The sequence below is a fragment of the Perca flavescens genome, chromosome 18, assembly GCF_004354835.1.
Source record: "Perca flavescens isolate YP-PL-M2 chromosome 18, PFLA_1.0, whole genome shotgun sequence".
NCBI lineage: Eukaryota > Metazoa > Chordata > Actinopteri > Perciformes > Percidae > Perca > Perca flavescens.
Window position 1 is genome coordinate 21,111,953 of NC_041348.1, and position 25,008 is coordinate 21,136,960.

General features: G+C 40.8%; 2 protein-coding genes across 3 annotated transcripts; one reads left to right on the forward strand and one right to left on the reverse strand.

The window, feature by feature from the left end:
* Window positions 1-9,864: 9,864 nt before the first annotated feature.
* LOC114573479 (potassium voltage-gated channel subfamily F member 1) lies at window positions 9,865-12,678 on the reverse strand. Its single transcript, XM_028605700.1, has one exon. The coding sequence runs from the start codon at window positions 12,467-12,469 to the stop codon at window positions 10,970-10,972; it is 1,500 nt and encodes a 499-aa protein (XP_028461501.1). The 5' UTR covers window positions 12,470-12,678; the 3' UTR covers window positions 9,865-10,969.
* Window positions 12,679-13,475: 797 nt separating this feature from the next.
* Window positions 13,476-24,775, forward strand: pdia6 (protein disulfide isomerase family A, member 6). 2 transcript variants are annotated; one of them, XM_028605310.1, is made up of 14 exons: window positions 13,476-13,556; window positions 15,351-15,550; window positions 15,886-16,027; window positions 16,815-16,872; window positions 18,374-18,500; window positions 19,365-19,471; window positions 19,569-19,705; window positions 20,204-20,318; window positions 21,445-21,585; window positions 22,511-22,595; window positions 22,782-22,854; window positions 22,941-23,099; window positions 23,185-23,281; window positions 24,521-24,775. In XM_028605310.1, the coding sequence occupies exons 2-14, from the start codon at window positions 15,532-15,534 to the stop codon at window positions 24,590-24,592; spliced, it is 1,332 nt and encodes a 443-aa protein (XP_028461111.1). In that variant the 5' UTR covers window positions 13,476-13,556; window positions 15,351-15,531; the 3' UTR covers window positions 24,593-24,775. The 2 variants fall into 2 exon arrangements, with proteins under 2 accessions (XP_028461111.1, XP_028461112.1); XM_028605311.1 differs by having other exon boundaries at window positions 19,572-19,705.
* Window positions 24,776-25,008: the final 233 nt, after the last annotated feature.

Below are 25,008 nucleotides of genomic sequence, written 5' to 3' on the forward strand. Positions count from 1 at the left end.
TGACTCATTAAAGCTTACCTGAAGGTAGGTAAGAGGAGTCACGCTGTGGCTGCCATCAGAAGCTTGAGGCCATTACCATACAAGCACTTAACAGCAGTAAAACACTCCCACTGAGCACTTTATCAACGCTCCCTCGCTTTTTACCAATGATTGACATTTAATGCCTCAAACCTGTGCTTGTTCAAGACCAGCATGCGTTGCAGCTTACAGCCCTCATCTAGCATGTTCAATCAATTTTAAGCAGATGAAGGTGGGTGAGTGTGGAAAAATAGCACAATCTCATGCATTAGCCGGCATCTTCATTTATTATAATCCTACATACATTGTATCTATACTGTTCTGCTCATGAATCATTGCTCTACAACATAAACATGGGGAAAGGATTGTGCTGTTGCCTTTGTGCATTATCTTATTATTGGCGAGGACAGCTGAGGCCATTCCCCGACTGTATTATTGGTGGTTGTAAATGGCCTCCCCGTGCTCTCCAGGGAAATGGGCTATTATGAGGCTCTTCCTAGATGGACGCTGTATTTAACACTCTTCCACAAATCGAGCCTAGTTTATAGCGGGAATAAAGGTTTTGATGGAGGCTCCCTCAATATCCCCACACAGACCACAACCACATATGTCAACCCTTGAAGAAATATATCAAAATCAGATGAAAATACAGGCAGGGGTGGGAAAAGGTGTTAAGTATCAACCAAAATTGTCAAGATGACAACAAAACAACATTAATGGAGGACACATGAGAGATAAAGCATCAGTTTATGGATGTTTTCCCAGCCAGATACAGCTTGTTTTTTGGCTTAAAGGTGCTGTAGGTAGGATTGCAAAGATCCAGGACTTGTGAAAATATTGTACTTTTTACTCCACTACATTTATTTGATAACTTTACTAGTTACTTGCAGATTCAGATTAATAATACAAAATATAATCACAAAATAATAATTATGATGTATTATTATAGATTAAGATAAGATCCCTGGGGGGAAATCCCAAGCTACCCAGCAGTATGTAACGTAATTGAAATAAGCTCAATGTTTACCAGCTGCAACATTATTATATTATTATGATGCTAATACTTTTGTACTTTTACTTTTAATTGATTTTTTGGATGCAGGACCCTTGTCACAGAGTTTTTCTACACGAGCATAAGAAAGTCAAAGTCAGGGAATTGACCCAGTGATCTTTGTGATACAGCAATATCACTGGTCATACCAGACCATATTAGGCTTTAGGAGGAGCTTTTATCTTGCATTAAAATGCTCATAGCCTCTATAAAAAATCCACAGAGATTGTTTTATTCCTCCCCCAACTTCAGATGTACACACACATGCACTCTCTTTAATTACTATGTAAATATTCAACTGCAGCTATGCACTGTGTAAGATCCCTGCAGCTTTGATCTGAGGCTGCTGTTAAAGGGAAAAATCTTTCTTGTAGATACTCCAGTGACCAGTATTCCTTTTGTGTCTTACTCTGTAATTTTTCTTTTCAGCGATAGCAGATTGATCTCCACTCTGCCATCCGTCTGTAATCACCCACAGTGACCCACGCGGTGAAAAACAGGGCCGAGGGGTTAATTACCTCCAGACAAGGACACAACATTTCATCACTGTTTGACGTCTAAATTGCCTCGATAACTCCTTTGCAATACATTTTTCTTGGACTCACTGACATCCTTTCACACTGAGCTCACATGGATTATCATCTGGCTCTATGTGTCCTGAGGGGCTTTATGCAGTGCCTATAACAGACCTTTCACCTGTTGTTAGGGTGGTCGGCTTGGAGCCACGCAGAGTTGCCTGCAGTCATCGAAATTTGCGTGAGATCATGTGTCACTGATGAGGATAGAGAGGGGGTAAGGCCAACTGTTTGTGAGGTTCAAGTATTCATTTAACAATTTATCGACTCGTGCAAGCCAGCAGCCAATTAGCATAGCTTAGCATAATGCAGGGGGAAACTGCTAGTCTGGCTGTTTCTAGTGTTCAAACATATGCCTACCAGCAACTCTAGAGCTCACTAAGTAACATGTTATACATAATTTCAATCAGGAAATACAAGTGAATGAAGTAAAGATTAATGTTTATTATAACAGATGATATTTGATAACTGATAACTGAGGGGAGTCTGCCCCAAGCAGCAGCAAGATAAATCCCCCCCAAGGAGGCCAGCCACTGGTGGTGGTGGTGGCTGGTTCTGATGATTCTGATGATTCTGATGAATCTACGAAGACTGGCAGTCATGGGGACCTTGAGGGACGCATTGCCATATGCGACAATTTGCACTGAAATGACAGAGAGGAGAACAGATGTAAGTAGCGTAACAGCCGTGAATGTACCGCATGCATTACAGCAGCATGAATGTACTAAAGGCAGAGAGATAATCCTATTTGAATCTAGGCACCAGCAGGATGATAGGCTAACAATTTAGGTGTGTCGCTGTGCTAGTGGATAGATTAGATGACCTGGTAACATTATTGACAGCCCTAGACAGGACAACAAGGAATAATAAGTGAGCATGTGTGAGAGGATTGAAAGCAGATGCATGAGAAATAAAACTACAGACCTAAGCATGCAAAAGTATAGTCTTCCTGTCTGAACGTATGCTATAGCTTCATTTGTTTAATCCATACACAAACAGAAATGTAAAAATGAATATGTGTGGTTCTAAGGTGAGTTATGTGCTGTAGGTATTTCTTGGCAAACTATTTATGCTACGCTAGGCTAACTGCCTCTTGCTCCATACATACAGGAATAGTTTGACCTTTTGGAGAATAAACCTTTATTTTCTAATGGAGAGTTAGATGAGAAGATTGATACCACTGAAGCTCCAGCCAGCAAACGGTTAGCTTAGTTTAGCATAAAGACTGGAAAGAAGGGGAAAAGCTAGCCTGTCCTTAATTTCATTTCAAAATGCTCTATGATGTTTCTAGCACGTAATTTACAGCGGACATAATCATATCTCTAAAGCAACAATCTTGATATAGAGCCCATGACTCAAATATGAGATTTACTTTCATGGCTGCAATCAATCTTCTGCGTGTGGCTGTTACGTTTTCCATATGATGGATGTTGCATTTTTGAATGAAACTTCAGTGGGAGTGTCATGGCATAGACCCAAGGCTGCAACTACAATAATGCAAAGCTGTCACAATTTGACTTAAGGAAAAGACATTCAGTCGTTCTGTGACAGGGATGAATCTTACATCCAGGAGGAGGTATAAGTCTGATGGGACTCTCACTAAATATTGTTTTTACGACCCGCAGCCCTACATTAATTGTAATCATTGTAGCAAGCTAATGCTGGACATGGGTATCGGCAAGCTGGTCAGATATATCACTATGGCTTTGGTCTCTCAAGGCCAATTTCCTTAATGAAATGTCCATACATTTATCAGCAGAAGTGACAAAGGGCCAGTACAACATGGCTGATACTGTGAAATTTGCCCTTTGTAAGCCATTTTTGAAGTGGGGACCATCAGTGAAGGGCATGAACTAAGTGACTGAGAGGAAAGAAATAACTTGCAGCAGACAGTAAGCTGGCCCAGTTGTTGCTCTTTATTATGCAGGCAGTGGTGTCAAGAGAGCCATTTTTTCTTTTATGTGCTGTTGTTTATAACCTTCTTATCAAATTAATTTGCTAAAAAAAATGCAACAAATGGATGGATTTTTAAATAAACTGAGGCAGCTTAAACAAGCTTTGGCTTTGGACAATTTTTTTGAAGCCATCAGTGAACACAGCTTCCATAGCCCAGATTCATCTGGAGACTGGCAGAAATGCAAAGGGTGTTATTTCAAACTGCCGAGGCCTGATCAAAGCAGTCAGCACAGCAGTAATGTGTGAAACAGTGCAACACAAAACACACCGCCATTAAATGACAATTCAAACAACACAACATGAATAAATACATCTGGATTCTGACTTTTAATTTACATATTCATGTTTGCCAAAAGGATTCACTTTACACTGGGGGACTTGGCCTTTCACAGACATTATTTTCCTGCCCTCAGCGAAGTTGTATCAAACTGTCAAAGCCAGAGGAAAATAATGCTGCCTCACTTGTGACCTTCACAACTAGCTGAATCAATATTTCTTCTTATTAATATTTTGAATTTACCTTTCACTTTCAAAGGAATATTTCAAAAGGTTGAGTTAATTCGGAAGATCAATGAAACTCTTAGATCTTCATATTAATAGTGCATTCACATGCTTCTCGGATGCTTCTATTTCCCAAGTTGGGAAAGTCGATGTGTGCATGGACTTTAAGTCGTAATGTGGAAACAACATGGATGCTACAAAGAAGATGTGTTGTCTTGTATTGCTCAAAGCATTTTAACAACACACTTATAGCCGTTTCCAGTATTTAACCTGACTTGTCATCAGGGTAAATGCTGATAAATAATTGTTCTCACTAATTTAGGTCACTCAATGTGGACAGCAGCTAACTGTTACAACCAAATACCATATTGCAAATTACATGTGAGCAAAAACCGATATGCAATACGTAAATTAATAAAAGGTGTGTCTGTAATTTCTTAAACCACAACTGTATTCTACTCTAAAGACTTAATTACCAACTACAGAGTTCATCTCCTTTGATCCATGCTGTAAGAAAGGGGTCTTCAACGTTTTTTTTTTAAGGACCCCTTAACTGAAAGAGAGATGGAGCAGGGACCCCCTACTACATATATTGTATGAAATTAACTGGGCCTACAATAATGTGTAGGGCAGCCTAAAGCCTTTATATTGTACAAACATTTTTTGCATAGAATACTAAGCTATTAACCTAGCCTAATAATTAACTTGGCATGATTTTCTAAATCATGTTTTATTGTTAAGCATACATGTGGCACAGTGAATCCTTAGGATTGACTGTGTATGTGGATGGCCTTAGTGACTACCTTACCTATAAGCCAGTAAGCAGTGGGGGGTTATATTTGCTAATAATATGTTGGATTTATGTTAAGACTTTTTAAGTTTTGAAAAAAACTTTCAAAAATTAACAATAATTTGGTGGCCCCTCTGCATTGACTCAGAGGACCCCTATGGGTCCCGGACCCCATGTTGAAGATCTCTGCTGTAGGATAACAAAACAGGAAGACAATGCCTGGAACAGAACAAACATATTCTCAAGCAATACGCTATAATGGACCTTTTCCACAGCAGACATTTTGACTTTTCATAGTAGGAAAAGCACAGCTGAAATTGATGGCTCAATTCCATCAAGTGTCCCAGTAAGCTCTTTCAGTGAGTCAGCATGCACAATACCAGGGCCTCTCCTGAGTGGAATGCAGCCATCATTAATGGTTTTGAATACACCTGTGATTTTCCTACTATGACATGTCAACATGTCTTCTGTGAAAAAGGTCTATATAGGGAGCATTTGAATGGCTTGTTGCACTAAGGTCCACTGTGCAGGCTAATCATTACCTAATTGTTCCATATTAGGCTCCTGAAACAATAACCCACAAAACCAATAAAACATAATGAGAGAATATAACTGTTTAAAGTAATATAATGAGTTCATAAACATTTTGTTGCTCTCCTTGGTTTACTGTATAACATAAATATAATCAGACTTTCAGTCTGTATTTTTCAGTCTGTAATCAGTATTTTCCAGAAGAGAGGATCTGATGTGGGCTAACTTTCCCCCAAGCCTTTAGCACAGATACTTGGCTTGTTCTTAGAGCAGGATCCACCACACATGTTTTTAGTAGGCCACATCACCTCCTTGAGACTTAACATTAAACTGCGATGGCCCAGAGCATCCTGGTCTCTATTTCACATAAAAGGCACCGTTAACCCTCCTCAGATAACAAACTTGAAAAAAAATGAGGCTATAACTTAACAGCTAAATTTCAAGAAACTGAGCTCACACTGAGACTAAAGGCAGTGTTTAACTTTATTTTTCTTGTATATTCTTTTCAGGTGAACAATTTTCTGTAAAGGATTATTATGTCTACCGACAATTTTGCACATATTTCTTTATTTTCATCCAAAGAAAAAGGTAATAAATGGTAAAAGCTGATGACCAGTGAGAACTGTTTTATAGCCAAATCCCTTTTTCTCATATTGTATTTGCAGATATATATTTCCTTTCCATTTATGAAGTCCAGGGTAATGTTACAGCAAACAGCAGAAGGCTGCACTTCATCCTCACTGGTCGGGGTGTTTAGGTTGCAGAGGCACAACTGTATTGATTTCCTTGTTTACTGTAACACTTCACATTGACATCTTGAAAGGTTTTGTCATAGTCAGCAGCAAGGCATTGCATTTGAAACAATACACTGTCTGGGCACAAGCTATTTGATTTTTCAAATTAAATTGTTTTATATTCTGCAGATTTTATGAATTTAACATATAAACCCACAAGTGCAGACGTTATGCTTTTGCAAGAGAACACTTTACCAGATAAAAATAAGTGATAAGGTTAGTAGAAAAAGAAGATATGGAAATCATTTTTGCAGGCGGGTTGCGTGGGTTCTATCATCATTCTTTGCTATTTTGTTGAAGGTCATATGTAATTATTGTCATGCAATTTTATGTTGCTTCCTGCTTCAATCAAAGGGCTCCAGGGTGCACCTCAGCAGCGTTTTAAACATTCCTGTTGAAAGAAAAAAAGAAACAAATTTGCTCCTGAAACATCATTTTCCTCTTCATCTGAATCTGACATCAGGGAAATTACCCTCTCCTGCAGCTGAAAATATCTTTCAAACAGACACATTGCTCGGAGGGTTGGGCTGTCAAGCCATAACATTATGCACACACATTCTTATTCAAATTAATATGTTTGACCATCTTCTGCAGAATACAAATCCATTAAAATGATCCCATTTGTACCATTTGAGGGGAGACATCTGCTTTTAGTTTGGTCGTGAGACCAATATCGTATCCATGATGTGTTTTAATGCCTCACGTTTTTGGTTTAAATGTCAGTCTACAACTTTGCTTAATAGGAATACCAAATGTTGTGATTAAAACTCCCAGATGCTGTGGAAATTTGAATTTTCCTATTACAGCCACTTTTTAACAGTTGTAACGTCTGTTTAAGGTCATGCATGCATAACAGCTTGAGTTTGTATTGAACTTCCATTTGTCTGTACCATTTGTTACCTACAGGAATTTCCCTATTTTTAGACATGAGTAGAAGAAGATCCCTGTCCTAAAGGTCAATGGAGAGGGGAGCAGAGCGAGGCAAGCAGGGTCTCTATGTGTTGGTGCTCTCATCTAAATGGTTGCGTGCAACTTAATACCAATACAACAGTACATCACCAGAAAACAATCTGCACTGGGAGTCAGCTGGATGGGACACGTGAGTTTCAGGAATCTACCTACTAAAACACTTCTAATGGCACCCATATTTCTAAGTAGAGCTACAGTGATACTGCTGGTTAATTTACTGTACGGTGTTGTACAAAGTGTCTGAGGGTTTCAGGCAGAATGTTATACCGTGTTTATTTATAGCATCCTTCAAGCACGATCCATGATTCAACACTTAATGAAATATTAAAGTGTGAGATTGAAACAAACATAGTGTGCTATACATTGCCTTTTTAATTATTATTCTCCACCCTCACTGCATCTTGGCTTAGTTGTGGAATAAAAGATTTAAAAAAAAAAAAACACCATTAGAAAGTAATTTAACCGCCAGTTGGACAATTTATAGAACTTTTCTCAAACACACACCTACGCAGATTGTGACCCTTTTAGTCTGTTTAGATGATTTAGAGAAATCTGTGTTGCACATACACATGCATCAGACATCTTTTTATTTAAAGGCGGATGAGTCAAGTAAACATTTTGCCCATCATATTTTCAGAATTGTTAAAAAAAGAATACACCCATATTCATTGAAAACCCTGTGTAAGGTTATAACGACTGTAAGCATGAAAAATGTTTTACTATTTTTGCCAAAAGGGATAATGAGCACAATTTGGAGTAAATGCTCACCCCTCTTCTTAAATACCCACTTAATACCACAAATGACCAACATGTGGGTGTAAAAATTAGTGATTAGACAGCAGATCACAGCAGGTCACTCCAGAGTAAATCACACATGGCTGAGGGTATATGGGTAAAGAAGTGTGTGTGTGTGTGTGTGTGTGTGTGTGTGTGTGTGTGTGTGTCTGTGTGTGTGTTTGTGTGTGTGTGTGTGTGTGTGTGAATTATTAGTGTGCACTTGTAGGTGGTGGAGAGGAGGGGGGATGTTTGTATTTATGCCAGTGCTTGAAAAATCTAAATTTGAACCTGAAGTCGCATGTGTATTTGCACGCGCATGTCTGCTGGAGGAACATTGTTCCGTTACACAATGCACGTCTTTGACATTCTAGCTCCACCTGTCAGCGTGTATAAAGGCCTTTCTCCCAGGCTTTGACATGTTTGAATCTGCTGCTGGCCAGGAGAGATAGCAGAGTCCTGTATAGGGCTTGTGTAGGTGGACAGCCTGCAGAGTCCTGCCTGACCTCCTTCATGATCTTTCTCTCAGGCTGTACAACTTAGACTGGAGCTCAGTGGAAAACATCACTGAAGAGGTAGCTCATACTGAATCAGTGCCCTGTTACTAATCAAACAGACTGGCATCTTGTCCCAATGATTGATGCAGGCATTTTATCAGTAAGGCAGCAGTAAGATGTATCACTCTCCTTCATTCCATTAAAATGTGACTGGTGATGTAATCACAGTGCTTCAAGTTTGACCTTTTTGACTTTTACTTTCAGATCCCCAATCAAGCCTAACAGTGACATTTTTTTAACATACCTAAACCAACATAACATCTGCATTTTCATATCCAACATAAAATATTTTGAACCAGGTTGAACTTTGAGCGCTTTGCTCGACAAAGCTAAACGCTGTCGTGGCGAGGCGCAGACCATTAGAAAAATGGGTTTCAGAGCGCAGTGGTGCCGTCGGTCTGAAAGGCCCTTAACTGTCTTTCCAAAAAAGACTTTAGTTAAAAGTATTACTTTTAACTATTTCAGCCTTTTATCCATTATTACTTTTCACTAACTATTGCAACCATTTCTAAATATTTAGCTAAAAGTAATGGATAGATGGTTGAAATAATTAGCTAAAAGTAATGAAAAAACAAATAGTTATATAGCTAGAAGTAGCCTAATGGATAAATTGTTAACATAATTTGCTTAAAGTAACAGGAAAACAAATAATTAGCTAAAAGTAATGGATAGACAGTTGAAATGTCCAGCTGCTGCCACTCCAAGTGGTAGGGCAGTAGCACGAATGCAAACTTGACCAAACCGATGAAAACAGAAACCGAACCACTTCCAGGCTACCTGCCGTTATTAGTGTCTCTTCTTCTTCTTCTTCTTCTTCTTCTTCTTCTTAATATGCTCTGTTTTTGGTGGGGAAACCACATGCACAAGGCGCCATGTATTTACATTCAAGATATTCTGCTCATTTCATAAAGTGTAACAAATTAAGACTGGGCCAAGGAACACAATCTTGACATAAATCATCCCTGCAGGTGGCAGCAGAATTAACACACTGACATCCTATGACATGACGTTTGAATTAAATATGTCACACTTATGTATTTTCTAAGGATTGTTCTATTTGTGCAGCAAGTTTTATGTCACTTTGACTAATGGTGGTGGTGGTGTAGGAGTTGAGACCTTTCAAACTATGAAACTTTAACCTTTAAATATAGTGCCCATTAAGCCAATTTAAGTGCATTTTGACAAACAGTAAGACAATGCATCATCCTTTCAAGTTTCATCAGCAATAATGCATTTAGACACATTTTACAGGCAGACACTCCCTATTGATACTCTTATACCTTCTATTTATGTTGATAACCTGCAGCCTGGATGCCATTTTGATGAATTAATGAAAAGAATTCCTCCACATATTCATATGTTTTATTTATATTCTCATCAGAAATCCTTCTTTTCCACTCAGATTTTCAGGTTAGCCTGCACTCAAAAAAAAAAAAAAACAATTTCAGAGTTTAATAATTCAGCCATTGGGATTATTTTTGTTTAACCTCCAGTCTGTTGCTCCTTCCCCTCGCCCATAACTTGGTGATCAAGTTATTCCATTGGACCTCCAGGGAGGAACAGAATGGTGACATCTGCTGCAAAATTCAAACCCATTAAACAGTAGGAGAAAGTCCTGCAACCAAGGAAACTTCTGAGGTCCTGGTGTTGATTACATGATCCTATCTGGAGCTGCGGCCTACTGACACAGTCACTGCTTTTACCATTCCCGCACAGTAGTTTTACTGTAGATCTGATATATTACCTCACAATCATACGGTGTCAGTTACAGAAATTACTGAAGCTCACCAGCAGAAACAGCTGCTTTTATATTCATATACCTATCACCTCTCTAGTGTATTAAGTGTCTTTATAGTGACCTTGTTGAAATGTATGGCATTATAAGTTTCCATCACTATTAAATACCAACAGGTTTACCTCAGTTTTGTTGTCATGCCTGTACATCCTTCATAAACCTACCATGGGATGATTTCTCTTTTGTTTGCTGGAGGAGCTGCCAATCTATATTATTAAAAAACATTCATTGTGATATATAGGCCTTTATCTGTACAGAGGAATAAGCTACAGTGCAGTCTACAGTATGAGTGTAAGGATTGGGGATAGCGGGGTTATATAAGAAGCCTACATGGGGGAATCGGTGTAGTACAGGCTGTTCAAACAGAAGCCCTCAGCCCTACAGGGAGTCATTGCGCAAAGGCACAGCTCATCAAGTCAATATCTTACACATATGTCACTTAATAGGCGCGATTCCTCAAATGCATAAACGGTCCTTGGAGAGCATTACTGCGGTCCTGTTATTTCTACGAGGCTTTTATGTCTCCAGTCATCGTGGTATCGTTAAACCCTAAATTGTTCGGGTTATGTTTAAATGAGTCAAACATTAGTAATTAATTTGATGTGTTATTTGTCTTTTTGTTGCAGTCTTCTCAGATGAAGCAGAGTCTTTTGGGGGTTTAAGAGATTAAATATTCAGTGGTCTCGGCTGTGCTTTCAAAGCTTGTGTCCATGCTGGGGGTATGGATGCCTGCCCCTCCACTGGGATCCTTCAGTAAGGGTATGTATGTGTCGCTGTGACAGGAGCGCATGGCGGTGTCCCAGACCCCTGCACCGCAAACATGTTTATGGGCGCCGGGTGGAGCCTCCTGCTCGCCATCGCCGGAGCGCAGCGCCATCAGTTCAATCTCATGCTTGGCAGCAGTCTCCAGCACCTGTTGCTTGTTGTAGAACAAGACAAAATTGTTGATGATGGGGTGTATAGGCAGCGCTATGGCGATCACCCCGCACAGAAAGCTGATGGCAGCGTTACACCGACCTAACGTGGTCTTGGGGTAGACGTCTCCATAGCCCACTGTGGTCATGGTGATCACAGCCCACCAGAAAGACTGTGGGATGCTGGTGAACAAGGTTTCCGGGTGGTTCTGTTCCATGGTGTAGCCCAATGCGGAGAAAAGGAAGACCCCCACACCCATATACATGAGGAGCAGCCCGAGCTCTTTGAAGCTGCTCTTCAGGGCAGATGTGAGGGTCTGGAGTCCAGAGGAATGTCGTGCCAGCTTGAAAATGCGTGCAATGCGCATGATGCGTAAAGCCTGCACCGCCTGCTGCACGTTAGCCAGCTCCAACACTCCTGTGCCGAAGGAGGTCAGAATCAGCACCACGAAGAAGGGCATGATCGCCATGAAGTCGATGATGTTCATGAAAGCCAGGGCAAATTTTGTTTTATTTGGGGAGGAGATTAGACGCAGGATGTATTCAATAGTGAACCAGCCGATGCACACCGTCTCGATGATCTCCAGAGTTGGGTTCTCTGTGAGGTTACCCTCCGAGTCCTCCACCTGCAGGTCGGGGATGGTCCCGACACACATCACCACGGAGGAGACCAGGATGAAGATGAAAGAAACTATAGCAATTATGTGCGCAGGCAGCGAGGACTCCGGCTTCTCCATCAGCCTCCAGAGGCACATCTGGAAGCGTTGCCATCCTGCTGCAGACGGATCTCCATCTCGGTCCACCAGGATAGTTTTCACTTTCTCTGCGATCTCTGCAAGTTCATCTTCTACCTCCTGCAGGTGGCATTTACAACACTCGTCCAGAAAATCAGAGTCGATCTTCCAGAACTCCATCTCCTTCATAAAACAAATCGGACAGATGCCTCGTTTCATGTGAATCTCTCCATAACAATACAGCTCAATTATACACTTAAATGCTTCGGAGTCTCTGTCAAAATAAAATTCTCCTGTGTCAGGGTCGTAGTCGTCACATAGTAAAGATATTTCTTCAGAAGACTTAAGTGAACAGTCCACCAGTTCTGCTAGTCGGGTGTCCGGGTAGCGATTCAACACGTCCCCATACAACACCTGTTTCACCCCGCCGATGTTAACAACAATCTCGGTCTCTTCACTGGCTTCAGAGCCGTTGCAGTCTGCATACCGCGTCCTTTGGATCCCCCACATTATGTTGGCAACAAGTCCGCCACAAAACAGCCCAAGTGATCGAGATTTTCACACAACTCTACTGTCAGACTAAACACAAGTCTGGCGCTGTGCGTAAAACCTCCAAAATCGTCTAATCTCTGTATTTAAATTGGGGGGGAAAAATATGTTTGCTCAGAGGTGACTGCAGCGTGATGTCTTCTCAGCTCAACACAGCCGTGTTTGGCAGTAACCAGTACGACTATGTGCTCTGAGAAAGTTAGCATTGAAGTGCGCGTATTGTCAAGTGAGCCACAATCAAACCACAAGACTTCCGGTAACAACTTTCAAACAAAATCCTTACTGACCAAGTATTTTTTTTGCTGCACCACCAAACAGGCTTTAATGCATTTTAAGACAATTACTAAAAAAGGAACGTGTAGCTCCAGATGATCCAGCAGTTAATAATCAGTCAATGTGTAATACTTAACAGATGTGCTCTTACAACGCTGCCCAATGCCAACCTTTCTTATAACTTTTATTCTAGTAGTTGTCATTATCTCTCTCTTTGTGTCACCAACATGGTGATTCATTACCTTACATAAAAAAACGTAAGAACATAATATCACAAGTCGCTGTATGTGTGTAATTATTTAAAAAATAACAATATGTAGCCTTAACAAACCAAAAAAAAAAGATTTAAATATTATAATAAATAAATATAATAAATTATATCAAAGGGGAAAATCTATATGGGTTAGGGCTAGTTATATTGGCAACATTATCAATATATTGTCTAAAGATCAAGATATAGCACTTGAAATAACTAAAGGAGGAGTTTAAACAAATGGAGGAAATCTAATTAAATATATTGTAGGCCCTGCAAATCAGATGTTTTAACAATATAATGTAGCACAGTCTATGCTTTTATTTTTAAGGCTATCTCCGTGTTTTCCGGTCGCGCTCTCTCTCTCTGTGTGGTTGTGTTGACGCAGCGCAGTGCAGCCAGGCGCAGCGCATCATAAATCTCCGCTGCATGTAATGAATTGTGAAGTAGCAAACAGGGAAATCAAGGACACGCACTTCGTTGGCTGTCCGTGGCAGCTCGAAGAACAACAGTTAGTTAAAGGTAATCGAATAACAGCCAATAGGCCTACACTAGAATCCTAAATCATCCTCTCTGTTTTTCTTTTTACAACAATAGCCTTCACAATCTTTGTGAAAGACGCATTATCCATCATCCATTTTGAATGTATTATAGGCTGTCACCAAATTATCCAGACGAAATAGATTTAGGCTAAGTAATAATCACTTAATCTGGGAGAAAAAATAGGCCTGATATTAAACTATTGTAAACCTACGTTATATGGCTCTTCAGTGTTGTCAAGTGATTGTGATGGTTGAGGATTAAAAGTATGCTACTGCCATCAGTGAGAGCATGAACGGATTTTGGGGGGGTTTCTAAGGCTACTTTCAAACATTAATCTGCAGAATAAAATTTCTAACAACTTGTAATCTGAGGTCAATTGATCAGTTCTGCAGTAGCGTAAACTGAATTATTGATTGAGAGACCATACAGCATCTCAGTACTTTTCCTTGTAGTTTTTCTCCACCTAGTGACACAACCTTCACAATACAGGAGCCTAAATGCTTTTATTTTTCTGCTTGCAAACAATGGTGCAAACCATTGAGGATAGGAATCCATTAACATGTGATTGAAAAAGACAAGGTAGCCTACAGTACAATAAAGTCCAGTGTTTGTGTTATAGACTACTGTAAATGCTTAAAGCCAAAGACAACTAAAGTAAAACCTGCAATGCAGTGGAGTCAAGTCAAACTTTGTTTTTGTTTTAATTGTCTTACAATTTTATAATAGAAGAACATCAAGTTACTGTAGGTCATCATTATTGGATTTATAAATAAGTATTTCCATATTACAAAGACTTTGTTGACTTAGATAATCTTTTTTTTTATCAAAAAACTTGAGACAAGGAAACTATAAATGCAGAGAAATAACAAAACTTTTACTTGGAAGATGAAGTATTCTTCCAAGGACATATATTGTACATGTTGCTCTACTTTACATGTACAAGTTATTAGTAGTGGCTTGTGATTAAGTCATTTTCAAGTACAAGTAGCCTACAAGTTTAAGGTACCTGTACTTAACATGAGTGTTTCCATTCTATACTACTTTATACTTCTACTTCACTACATTTCAGAGGGACAAATTACATATTTTACTCCACTGCAATTATTTAACTGATGAAGTTACTTTGCAGACTAAGATGAGTTTATAAAATATGATTCATTGTTAAAGATTTAACTACCCCAAAGTATAAAAGTGTTAATTATCTCCTCTGGCTAAAACAATAATATAATGGTTACACATTATTGCATCAGCAATCCAGTCCATACTGACAAGGGCCATTCTCCTGCATGACTACTTTTACTTTTGATACTTTACATAAATTTTATTGATAATACTTCCTGCTTGCTCTTCATTTGTGTTTCCTACTTTTAGCTTGTAGCCTAAATAATCTTAGGTTTCATTTTGTTCTATTTATTCTACATTGTTCTACTTTTTTGTATGTTGGTTCTTATCTATCTCACTTGTTCTTGTTGTTGTTGTTGTTGTTGATGTATGTTACGTTCATTTTAAATTGTGGAATTTCTGCTTTTAAAGGGTCTTAATACTTTTGAGAAAACTGCAAATGAAAATTTTGATAACACAAAAAGTAGCTTCTAGTAGCCTACTTTATGTTTTATTTAATTAGAAAGAAATGTCTCACTCTGTTTGATACTAGGTTTAATACATTCGAACTTTACCGTCTATTGTATAATAGACACATCCTTGTTACACTTTGTTGCATATCCTCTTGATGCCGTTACATGGTGCCTCCCTTTCTCCTCCACTTGTCTTCAGTGTACCCGTTCTCTAAACTACACGGCGCACACTGATTGGCTGAGGTCTAGCGTCGCCACCAGCGGACCAATCAGCATGGGCCACGGTGAGATTTTTTTTCGAGCTACTTTCTCTGGGAGACGCAGCGGCAGCAGTCAGCGTGTTGCTAACAGAGGAGTCCGTTCAGAGAGCAGCTAAAACCATGAGACCGCTTTTACTTGGTGAGTGACAACAGTAACAGTTTTTCTAATTTCATAAAAATTTCACTTTTGTTTGTGTGTGAATGGTAGGTGTATTTGACAGCGTTTCCTCTACTGTGGTTAGCTTGAATAACGTTAGCTAAGTAAGGTGCACAGAACAGTGCCAGGCCTCTGTTATCGTTAATAAACGTCAATTTCACTTGCTGTTACATACTTATGCATAGAAACTGTATTAAAATAGGCTTACGATGTCCTTTCAATGCTTACTTTAGCTGCTCTGACTATTTCATTGAACGCATTTGAGCATGTCCCTATTGAGAGTAACGTTAAACCTTTTGTATCTTCATCTCCTTCAGGAGTGCTGGGCTGCTCTTTGGTCCTGTCTGTCCAAGCCTTTTACTCAGCTAGTGATGATGTTGTTGAGCTCACCCCCTCCAACTTCAACAAGGAGGTGATCCAGAGTGACAGTCTGTGGCTGGTTGAGTTTTACGCTCCCTGGTGAGTCCATATAACTTTGGCTGCCATTATTCATTGGCAACAAGTACCCTCAGATCCACCAAGTAGTGACCATAGTTTCAATACAAGCATGTTACATCGAGTGAGTGATGTTTGAGTCATCCGTTTCTAATCGCTCCTCCTCACAGAAACATTAACCGTATGATCTGACACGAATGCGGAGACTTGTATGCAAAGTAGTTCCTCCCAGATTTGCAAATGCATAAAGAAGTAATTCAAAGTGAAGGATACAAGAATAGGGAACACTATTAAATATGTTTTCGCATAGTTACAGGTAGACCACATGCATAGACACACTCAACACAACAAATTAACAGCCACATTAAATACAAATATTTTAGTTTCTACTTAAAAGTTTAAGAATAAACTTAAGAATTTGGAGTGACTTGAGGAAGGCCAGACCATTAAGTGCTTTAGATACCAAGAGTAAAGTTCATTCTATAGTAAACAAGTAGCCAGGAAATGGACATGGGAAGTCTAAGCCTAAAGGCTATGTACATTAACTAAAGGTGTTAAATATTCACAGGATGTTAATATTGAGTAATTTGGTACTGTGATTAATTTAAGTGACAAATACATGTATTTTTTTGAATGTTTGAACTATAGGAATATCTCTTGATGATGAAATTAAAATGTTTCTGCACTTGAATACTGTTTGTTTACTTTCTTTCTAATTTGCAATGCACATATTTAAAACTTTTGTCACTAAACATCAACATGAATTTGATCAAGTATTCCCCTCCCTGTCCCTGCCCTCTCTTCATCGCAGGTGTGGCCACTGTCAACATCTAACTCCTGATTGGAAGAAGGCAGCCACTGCCCTCAAGGTAAACAAAACGTCTCTCCTCATCTTGCCAGTATTAGTCCTATCAGGGCAACGATGACAAAATCAAATATCAGAATATTTTAGTGAGTACTGCTATTTCAAATATGACAATTGGATTATGATGATTTGCTTGCACTAGATATTTGCAGACATAAGAAACAATTAACTTATTAATCAGGCAGATATAATAGGCTTGCTCGAGATGAGCCAGGTCTGCGCAGAATCGATCACCGGTGATCGGCACCCGTTGCATGACGGTTAGATTTGTGTCCGACCTGTTCCCGACTTGCTCTGACGTCATGCACACGTGTGCAACGATAATCTCACAAGATCAAGGTGGACGCAGATTTGAGACGCAGGCAGTGCAGTTGCTTTTCACCAACTGCAAGACCCAGGCAGACCCAGAGCATGCTGGGAAACGCCTGCCTCTCAGCTGATTTAGCAGCTGATTGGTTCAGAATCGACTCCAAATGATGACGTTTTGTATAAACTTTTTTATTGTTTTTGAATTGGAGGGATTTGAATTGCCAGTTATCTGATTTAAAGGCTTATTCTGTACAGAACACACTGATTTCAATTTTATTTATAGTATCAAATCATAACAGTTATCTCGAGACACTTTACAGATAGAGTGGGTCTAGACCACACTCTATAATTTACAAAGCCCCAACAATTACAGTAATTCCCTCAAGAGCAAGCATTAGCAGTAGCTATTGCAACAGTGGCGAGGAAAAACTCCCTTTAGGAAGAAACCTCGGCAGACCCAGACTCTTGGTAGGCGGTGTCTGACGGGGTCGGTTGGGGGCGTGATGAACAGTGGTGATAAGTCACATTATAGTGATAGTGACGTTAAGAAATTGGAGACTTAATCTGTTCAGATCACGGATCATCTACGGTCTGTTGTTCATTAACATCAGCAACCGATCGCATGTAGAGAATTTTGACAGCTACTCTGTCTTAATAAAAACAACTGGAGACTGTGTACAAGCTGATAGATGTGTCTGATAACATTTTATTAAATCGGAATCGGACCTAACAGGATGCGAGTGTTCCTTTTGACTTCCTGTTCAGCATGAAGGCTGCTGGAATCGGCTGGAAACTGTCCGACTTTACCGCAGCTTTTTGTCACCGCCCCCTGCTGCTGTGCCTTCTCTCAGCTTTGTCCCACCTACAAGTGTTTAGAAGTTTGTAACTCAACAGTGAGAATAACGCAAACGGAGGCATGAGACGTGGGCAGATATGGGACTGTAGTCAAGTTTTTATCTGGAACAAATTCAATATTCATTGTTTATTTCATGGAATGTGCTTTTCTTAACAGTTATCACCTCTAATATTATTTATGTAAACAACATTGTGTTTGTGGACAAATCCTGCATACATAAGCAACTGTTGCACTTGTTCATTGACATGCTGGCGCCCAGAATTGTAAAACGGCACACAAATGTTCCGTGAAGAAAATGAAAGTTTTTTTGCACACTCCACCCCCCTCTGAAACCTTTCAGGGTATTGTCAAGGTTGGTGCCGTAGATGCAGACCAGCACAAGTCACTGGGTGGCCAGTATGGCGTCAGAGGTTTCCCCACCATCAAGATCTTTGGAGCTAATAAGAACAAGCCAGAGGATTACCAAGGTACAGACAAAACCACTGCAGAAAAAAAACCAAATAGTCTGTTGCTGAATACGCAGCTTTGTGAATTTGAAATCTTGCTCTACAGTGACCATATCAAGCTCAGCAGGGAAAGCTGTCTTATCAGTTCAGAGAAAAGGGGATGTAGGTGTCAGAGAGGCTACACACTTACTCCGATTCTCCACTGGGCGCGTCTCTGCTGTATTCCGGTTTTGTTCCGTCCTCGCTACGCGCCATTCCACACCCGGAGCGTCTCCGAAGCGGTGCGTCTTGCTGCCCGACTCACAGATTTGATTGTCTCTACAAGTACTTTACAGAACAATCGTGTGTTTATTGACCTTCCACTCTAAGCACTCTTTCAATTAAACTCCATGCCTTCTCTTTTTTGGTGTTGTCCTTGAAGGAGAAAAAAAAAAAAAGATGTGTGACGTCGTACTATGTTTTATAACCTCCGAGGTGAATCTCTTGTTGTCCGTGGTGTTATAAAGGAGACGTATACGTTATAGGAGGGGTGTCTTTTGGTAAATTGGCTGGATAGTCTTGCTATTTCACTTCCTGCCCGGCTGTGCGAACGGCCCGCGCCTCGTGTGAAAATGGCCCTTCTGCGTATCTTTAGCGGATCGCAGAGCCGCTTCACCCAGGTTTGACTTGAACGGCTGTGATTGCTCGCGGGGGTCGCGGCGCCTCCGGAACGCAGCGTAGACGTGCCCAGTGGAAAATGGGGGTTACACTCCACCCTTTCTCACTGAATCACTGATGACACTTTTATTACTGTTGAGCTAGTTAGTTATTGTAAGGAAGACTTTGAGGTTCTATAATGAGTTCTTGGCTGCAGTGACTGACCTCTGCATCCCCTTCACCCTTCAGGTGGACGCAGTAGCCAAGCCATTGTGGATGGAGCCATGAACTCTCTGCGCACTCTGGTCAAAGAGAGGCTGAGCGGCAAGTCTGGCGGCTCTGGCTACAGCAAACAGGTAGACCCCCGTGCATTGGCTCTCTGTTACGGTTGTTCAAAATGGTGAAAAATCAAACACGTCAGTGAACTTCAAGTAACCCTCCACTGCCCTCCAGCAGAGCGGTGGCGGCGGCGCTGGCAATAAGGCGGATGTGGTCGAGCTCACTGATGACAACTTTGACAAGATGGTGCTGGAGGGTGATGAGGTGTGGATGGTGGAGTTCTTCGCCCCCTGGTGTGGACACTGCAAAAAGTGAGTTTGGTACCTGACACAGTCCATCCGCTGCTGTGGAAAACCATGAAACCCCCCCCACCCCCTCAGTCGTGCAAGAAAACCAAAATATCTGTCTGCGATTTCTGCCACCCCAAAACAACAGAGGTTGTTGGAATTTGTTTGTGCTGCTCAAAGCACTGGAAGGTGTTATGACTAAACAGTATTTCTTTCTGAATACAATGTCCCAGTAAATCTGGATAATCCACAGACAGGCCTGAGAACCCTTTTTATTGAGACTATTATTCAGTTGACCGTAATCCCTACTCCAAACTGTTTTGTGTTTAGTTTATTTTCCTAAACCATGTGCAACATTTTCTACATTTGAAGTCAGTATTTCAGAAGCAGAGATTTGTTTGGTAAACAATACATACACATCTAATTTTGACTCGTGAATTCTCTACTGTGGAATTTAATTCCTATATCATACTCTACTTTTTTTTTTTTTTTTTTTTAAACCATCACTCTCTTTGTCAACAGCCTGGAGCCTGAGTGGACAGCTGCAGCCTCAACTGTCAAGGAGCAGACCAAGGGCAAAGTTCGCCTCGGAGCTGTTGATGCTACCGTACACCAGGCTGTGTCCAGCCGCTATGGGGTGAGTAAGAAGCCATACTAACCTCCACTGTTCACTGCACACACCACTGCATGAAATTTGGCCACAGCTGCTAAGCTTATCTATTGCACATTTTAACCATTGCTCTATAGTAGTCCAGCCTTTACTTCCGTGACGAACCTGTGTTACTTTGTAACACAACGTTATAATGCTCGCCTAGCTGCTAGCATGGCACACCCTCATACTCTGCTTCTGATTAGCTAGTAGACCGTACCGAGGTACTGCGCATGCACGACTCCCAACGAAGATTGAACAGAAGTGTGATGCCTCCCTCTGTAGCTAAAACAGAGAGCTCAACACACCGGGTGAAAAGAGGAGCTGCAGCAATGTGCAGTACAACAAATGTATGGTGTTTTTTGAAAATTAAACCGTGTAAACCTATTCCGGTACAACCTCTAAATACAATTATGAACCTGAAAATGAGCATAATATGAGCAAGTTCCCACTACAAGACTTTCCAATTCACCAGTTTGCCGTACTATTCACACTACACAACTTGCTGTCTTGTTTTCACACTACCTGATGCGGGAAGTGACACACGACATGATGTAATCTCAAATGCCGGACAGGATTTTTGGATGTCCGCTAGAAACAAGCGCTTCAAGTTGTTGGTGGCTGATTCGCAGCAAGAAAAAAAAAAAAAAAAAGAAATAGACCGAGCACTCTTAAGGGATGTTGTCTTTGTCACACATGTTCACAAAATAGCCTGTTTCCACACATCTGTTCTATTTATAGTCCGTTTTCTTTACAACAACTTCGGTCCGTGTTGCAAATGCAACACCTACAGTAAAGTACAAGCGACCCCTCCCCCTGGTTTCCCCTCAGCCATTGTCTTGCGCTCTAATTGGCTGTAGCTCCATGGCAGAGTCCCTGACAGCTCCAGATCTTTAGCCTGCTTGATATCTGGAATGTTTGTGCGAGGCAACAGCGCGTCTCTTGTCTCACGTTTTTTGAAAGGTTTTCAAATCACGCTCGAGCGTGTGCTCGCAAGCACTGAGCCAATGCCGATTTGCCTTAGATATGGGACTTTGGTCGGAGAGCTCCAAAAACCTTCCCAGAGCAGAACATTAGGGCTAACGCTAAGGAACAATATATGTTGTTTGTGTAGATCCGTGGCTTTCCAACCATCAAGGTATTCCGCAAAGGTGAGGAGCCCGAAGACTACCAAGGAGGCCGCTCCCGTGGAGACATCATTGAGAGGGCTTTGGATCTGTTCTCTGACCACGCTGCTGCTCCTGAACTGCTGGAGGTCAGTACACTGCGTATTTGCATCATACGTTCATGTATGAAAGTTAATGGTGCTGGTATTAGACTAATTTCACAAAATTGGGCCAGAAGGGCTTCCAGTAAGCACCTGTTGATGATGCTTTTTGTAATCTTAGTCATAAACCACTATTTTATTAAATGTGTATTTTGCAACTGTGTTGCTGAACACAATACTGATTAAACTTATCAGTTTAAAGGTCCAATGTGTAGGAATTTCTCCCATCTAGCGTTGAGATCATATATCGCAATCAACTCTCTCGCACCACAGCAGTTACGGTAGCCTTCACGCTTTTTTCTGATGACGCCGGTCTCTTGCTCTTTTCATTATCTTATTTTCTGGGTGAAGAAGAAGACTCCTGTTCCTGAAATTTTGGATATTGAATACGTGCCGTCCTCCATATTTCCTTCAAACTTGCCGGGGCCGGGAAGCAACAATACCCTTTAGCAGCATTAGCAGCACCTGTGATATTATCACGTGACAGCGAAAGGCGGAGCAGTATGTCCTGTATGTCCCATGCAAACGCAATGTAAAATTTCAAGCCAAAAGGAATACTTGAAATTTATGGTGGTGGTAAATATTCATGAAAAAGGACAAGTTTGTGAACTGGCAACACAGATTTTGATAATGAACAACTAAAAACGTTACACACTGGACCTTTTTAAATATTTGCTGTTTTGATCATGAGCAGTGACCGCAAACAAAAAGAAATTCAGACTAAATCAACACAAAATTCAAAGAGCTCTCTGATCGACAACACACTTAAACCAAAATTAGAAAAAAAGAGAAATATCTAAAATATAAATAAGGATCACAGTTAAACCCTTGTTGACCCTTAACAATATTTGTTTCTATATGAAATGATGTGAATGTACATAAAACGTGTGTATTGTAAATGTTTGTCTCTCAGATCCTCAGTGAAGACCTCTTCAAAAAGACCTGTGAGGACAGTCAACTGTGTGTGATAGGCGTCCTGCCACACATCCTGGACACAGGTGAGACCAGACACACCTGACTCTGAACATGTTCAGTAATTAAATCTGGTATGTAGTGGTAGTAGTAGTTAATTTGGAATTTGAAAACTAGTGTAGTGTTGGGACATTTCACACACCAAATATGGATGCATTTGCTTTTTAATTCTTGAATCACTCAGCACCCACTGTCTATCTGTATCTCCGCAGGCGCAGCAGGTAGAAATGGCTACCTGGAGGTGATGAAGAAGATGTCTGAGAAGTACAAGAAGAAGATGTGGGGGTAAAGATGAGAGACCAGTCATGATTATTATACAAATGACAAATTACGACTGGGACTAATAGCCTGCCCTCCCTCTGTTTCCACAGCTGGCTGTGGACTGAGGCTGGAGCTCAGATGGAGCTGGAGGCCTCTCTGGGTATCGGTGGCTTTGGTTACCCTGCCATGGCCGCCATCAACACACGCAAGATGAAATTTGCTCTGCTCAGGGGTTCCTTCAGTGAGACTGGCATTCACGAGTTCCTCAGGTAGGGTTTTTTTCCTCACCATTACAAGAATCAATGTAAAAATATGCTGAATGATGGCACTCACATGGTTCGTCTTCCTATTTAGGGAGCTTTCTGTGGGCCGTGGCTCAACTGCTACATTGGGAGGTGGCAACATGCCCAAGATTCACACTGTTGAACCCTGGGACGGCAATGATGGACAGGTGAGTGGGAGCCTCCATAGTGGTCTCATAATCAGAGATTTTACTCCTATATGTACAGATGACCGGGTCGAGGCCTTTAACCAAACTGTGTTCAACTGGACAGACGCTGTACGTTTTTAATCATTTTTATACATTACGTTAAATCACACTGCACGTTTTACAATACAAAAACCCAGCTCGCGTTGTACAGATCAGTCGATTAGGTCTTGAGAACGCCAACGTCTATTCAAACAAGACAACCTCATCCTCAACATTGTTGACAAAAAGAAAAAGGCAGCAGTTGTTAAAAGTGTACAAAGATTGTATATAGATCTGCTGATTTGTCGGGAAGACGTTATTGTCTGCCTGTTCTGCAGCAAAGTTTAATTTCTATCACCAAAATTTCTACCATGCCAGAAATATATTCGATCATGCGACGGACAGATCGTTAGGGCTGCTCACTTTTAGTCGATTAGTCGACTAATCGGTCGTTTTCGTCTTAGTCAACTTAGATTTCTTTAGTTGATTAGTCATGTTTTATGCTTTTTTTCATGCTGAATGACTTATTTCCAAGAAACGTATGAGCACATCTCTGGTAAACACACAAGAATTAAGGGTTGACATTTTACCTAATAGATATCACCGTGAAACCTACTTTGATTACTTTCATTAAGGCAATTTGTTGTTGTATTACATGTTTTCTGAAATGTGTTTAAATATGCAAAGGAGGCATTATCTTATTCAATATATGCATCCTTTTGCATGACTCTTTGAGGAGAAACTCAATTAATCAGGCGTCCTGACCCGTCTCAAACATGCAACAGCAACAGATCTGGCAGAAATTTGGCCCGGTTGTAAAATTTGTCTGGGGTGACCAATTTGGAGTTAAAATGGGGTTTAATGTGTGGTGTGTCTGCCCAGCTATTCAACTGATAACGCTACTCTACGCTAACTCTCTCAATGTTCTATCCAGCTGAAAAAAGCTTCTGGGGGGGGTGGTGTGTTGTGAAATTACTCCAATCATGCACACAGATGGGTATATCATAAACACTTCTATTATGTAATATGGCAGTTGGAGTTCTTCCAAAAATCCAGCTGTTTCTTTTCTCGGAGTGAAAATTTCATCTGTAGATATTGGTCTTGGTATTTTTTTAAAAGCTCCACAAATTTGACATTTATCTATAAATGAGTTGGAGTGATCATGATTAACTCCCTCTTGGCTAACAGTTTGTCTTATTTTATACTCCTTGTCAACCGCAGCTTCCTGTGGAGGAGGACTACGACCTCAGTGATGTAGACCTGGATGATGACTTTGATAAAGATGAGTTATGATCCCACACAGGGTGGGATCTGATCCAGACTGGCTTGGTTGGATCTGGTCTGGTCCTGTGCGACTCGCCTCCCCTCTCCTGTGGACGAATGGGAGGCCCGGTTGCCCAGTTACTGAAATATTCCAGAAAAGACACATAAGAGACACCTGCAGTTTCTCAAATCTACGTCAGTCACACAGGACAGGAGGGAGGGAGGGAGGGAGGGAGGGAGGGAGGCAGGCGTGTGTTGTGTCCCTGGAGTGAACTCTGCCTCACATACCTGCTTAACGTTAGAAGCTGCATATTTATACGGCCGCTGTCAGCTGAGCGGAGGGAGGGGGGGGGTTCTGAATGTGGCATCTTTAGTTGATCATTTACATTATTTTAAACATTGTTCCCCTCTCCCTTCTACAACATCTCAAGCACCTATTTTAAAAT

Excerpts from the sequence above, each read along its gene's own strand:
- LOC114573479 (XM_028605700.1), bottom strand. The coding sequence starts at position 12,469 with ATGTGGGGGATCCAAAGGACGCGGTATGCAGACTGCAACGGCTCTGAA.
- pdia6 (XM_028605310.1), top strand. Across the intron at positions 16,028-16,814 it reads GTTGAGTTTTACGCTCCCTG|GTGTGGCCACTGTCAACATC; the intron begins GTGAGTCCATAT and ends TCTTCATCGCAG. Across the intron at positions 23,100-23,184 it reads GGCATTCACGAGTTCCTCAG|GGAGCTTTCTGTGGGCCGTG; the intron begins GTAGGGTTTTTT and ends CTTCCTATTTAG.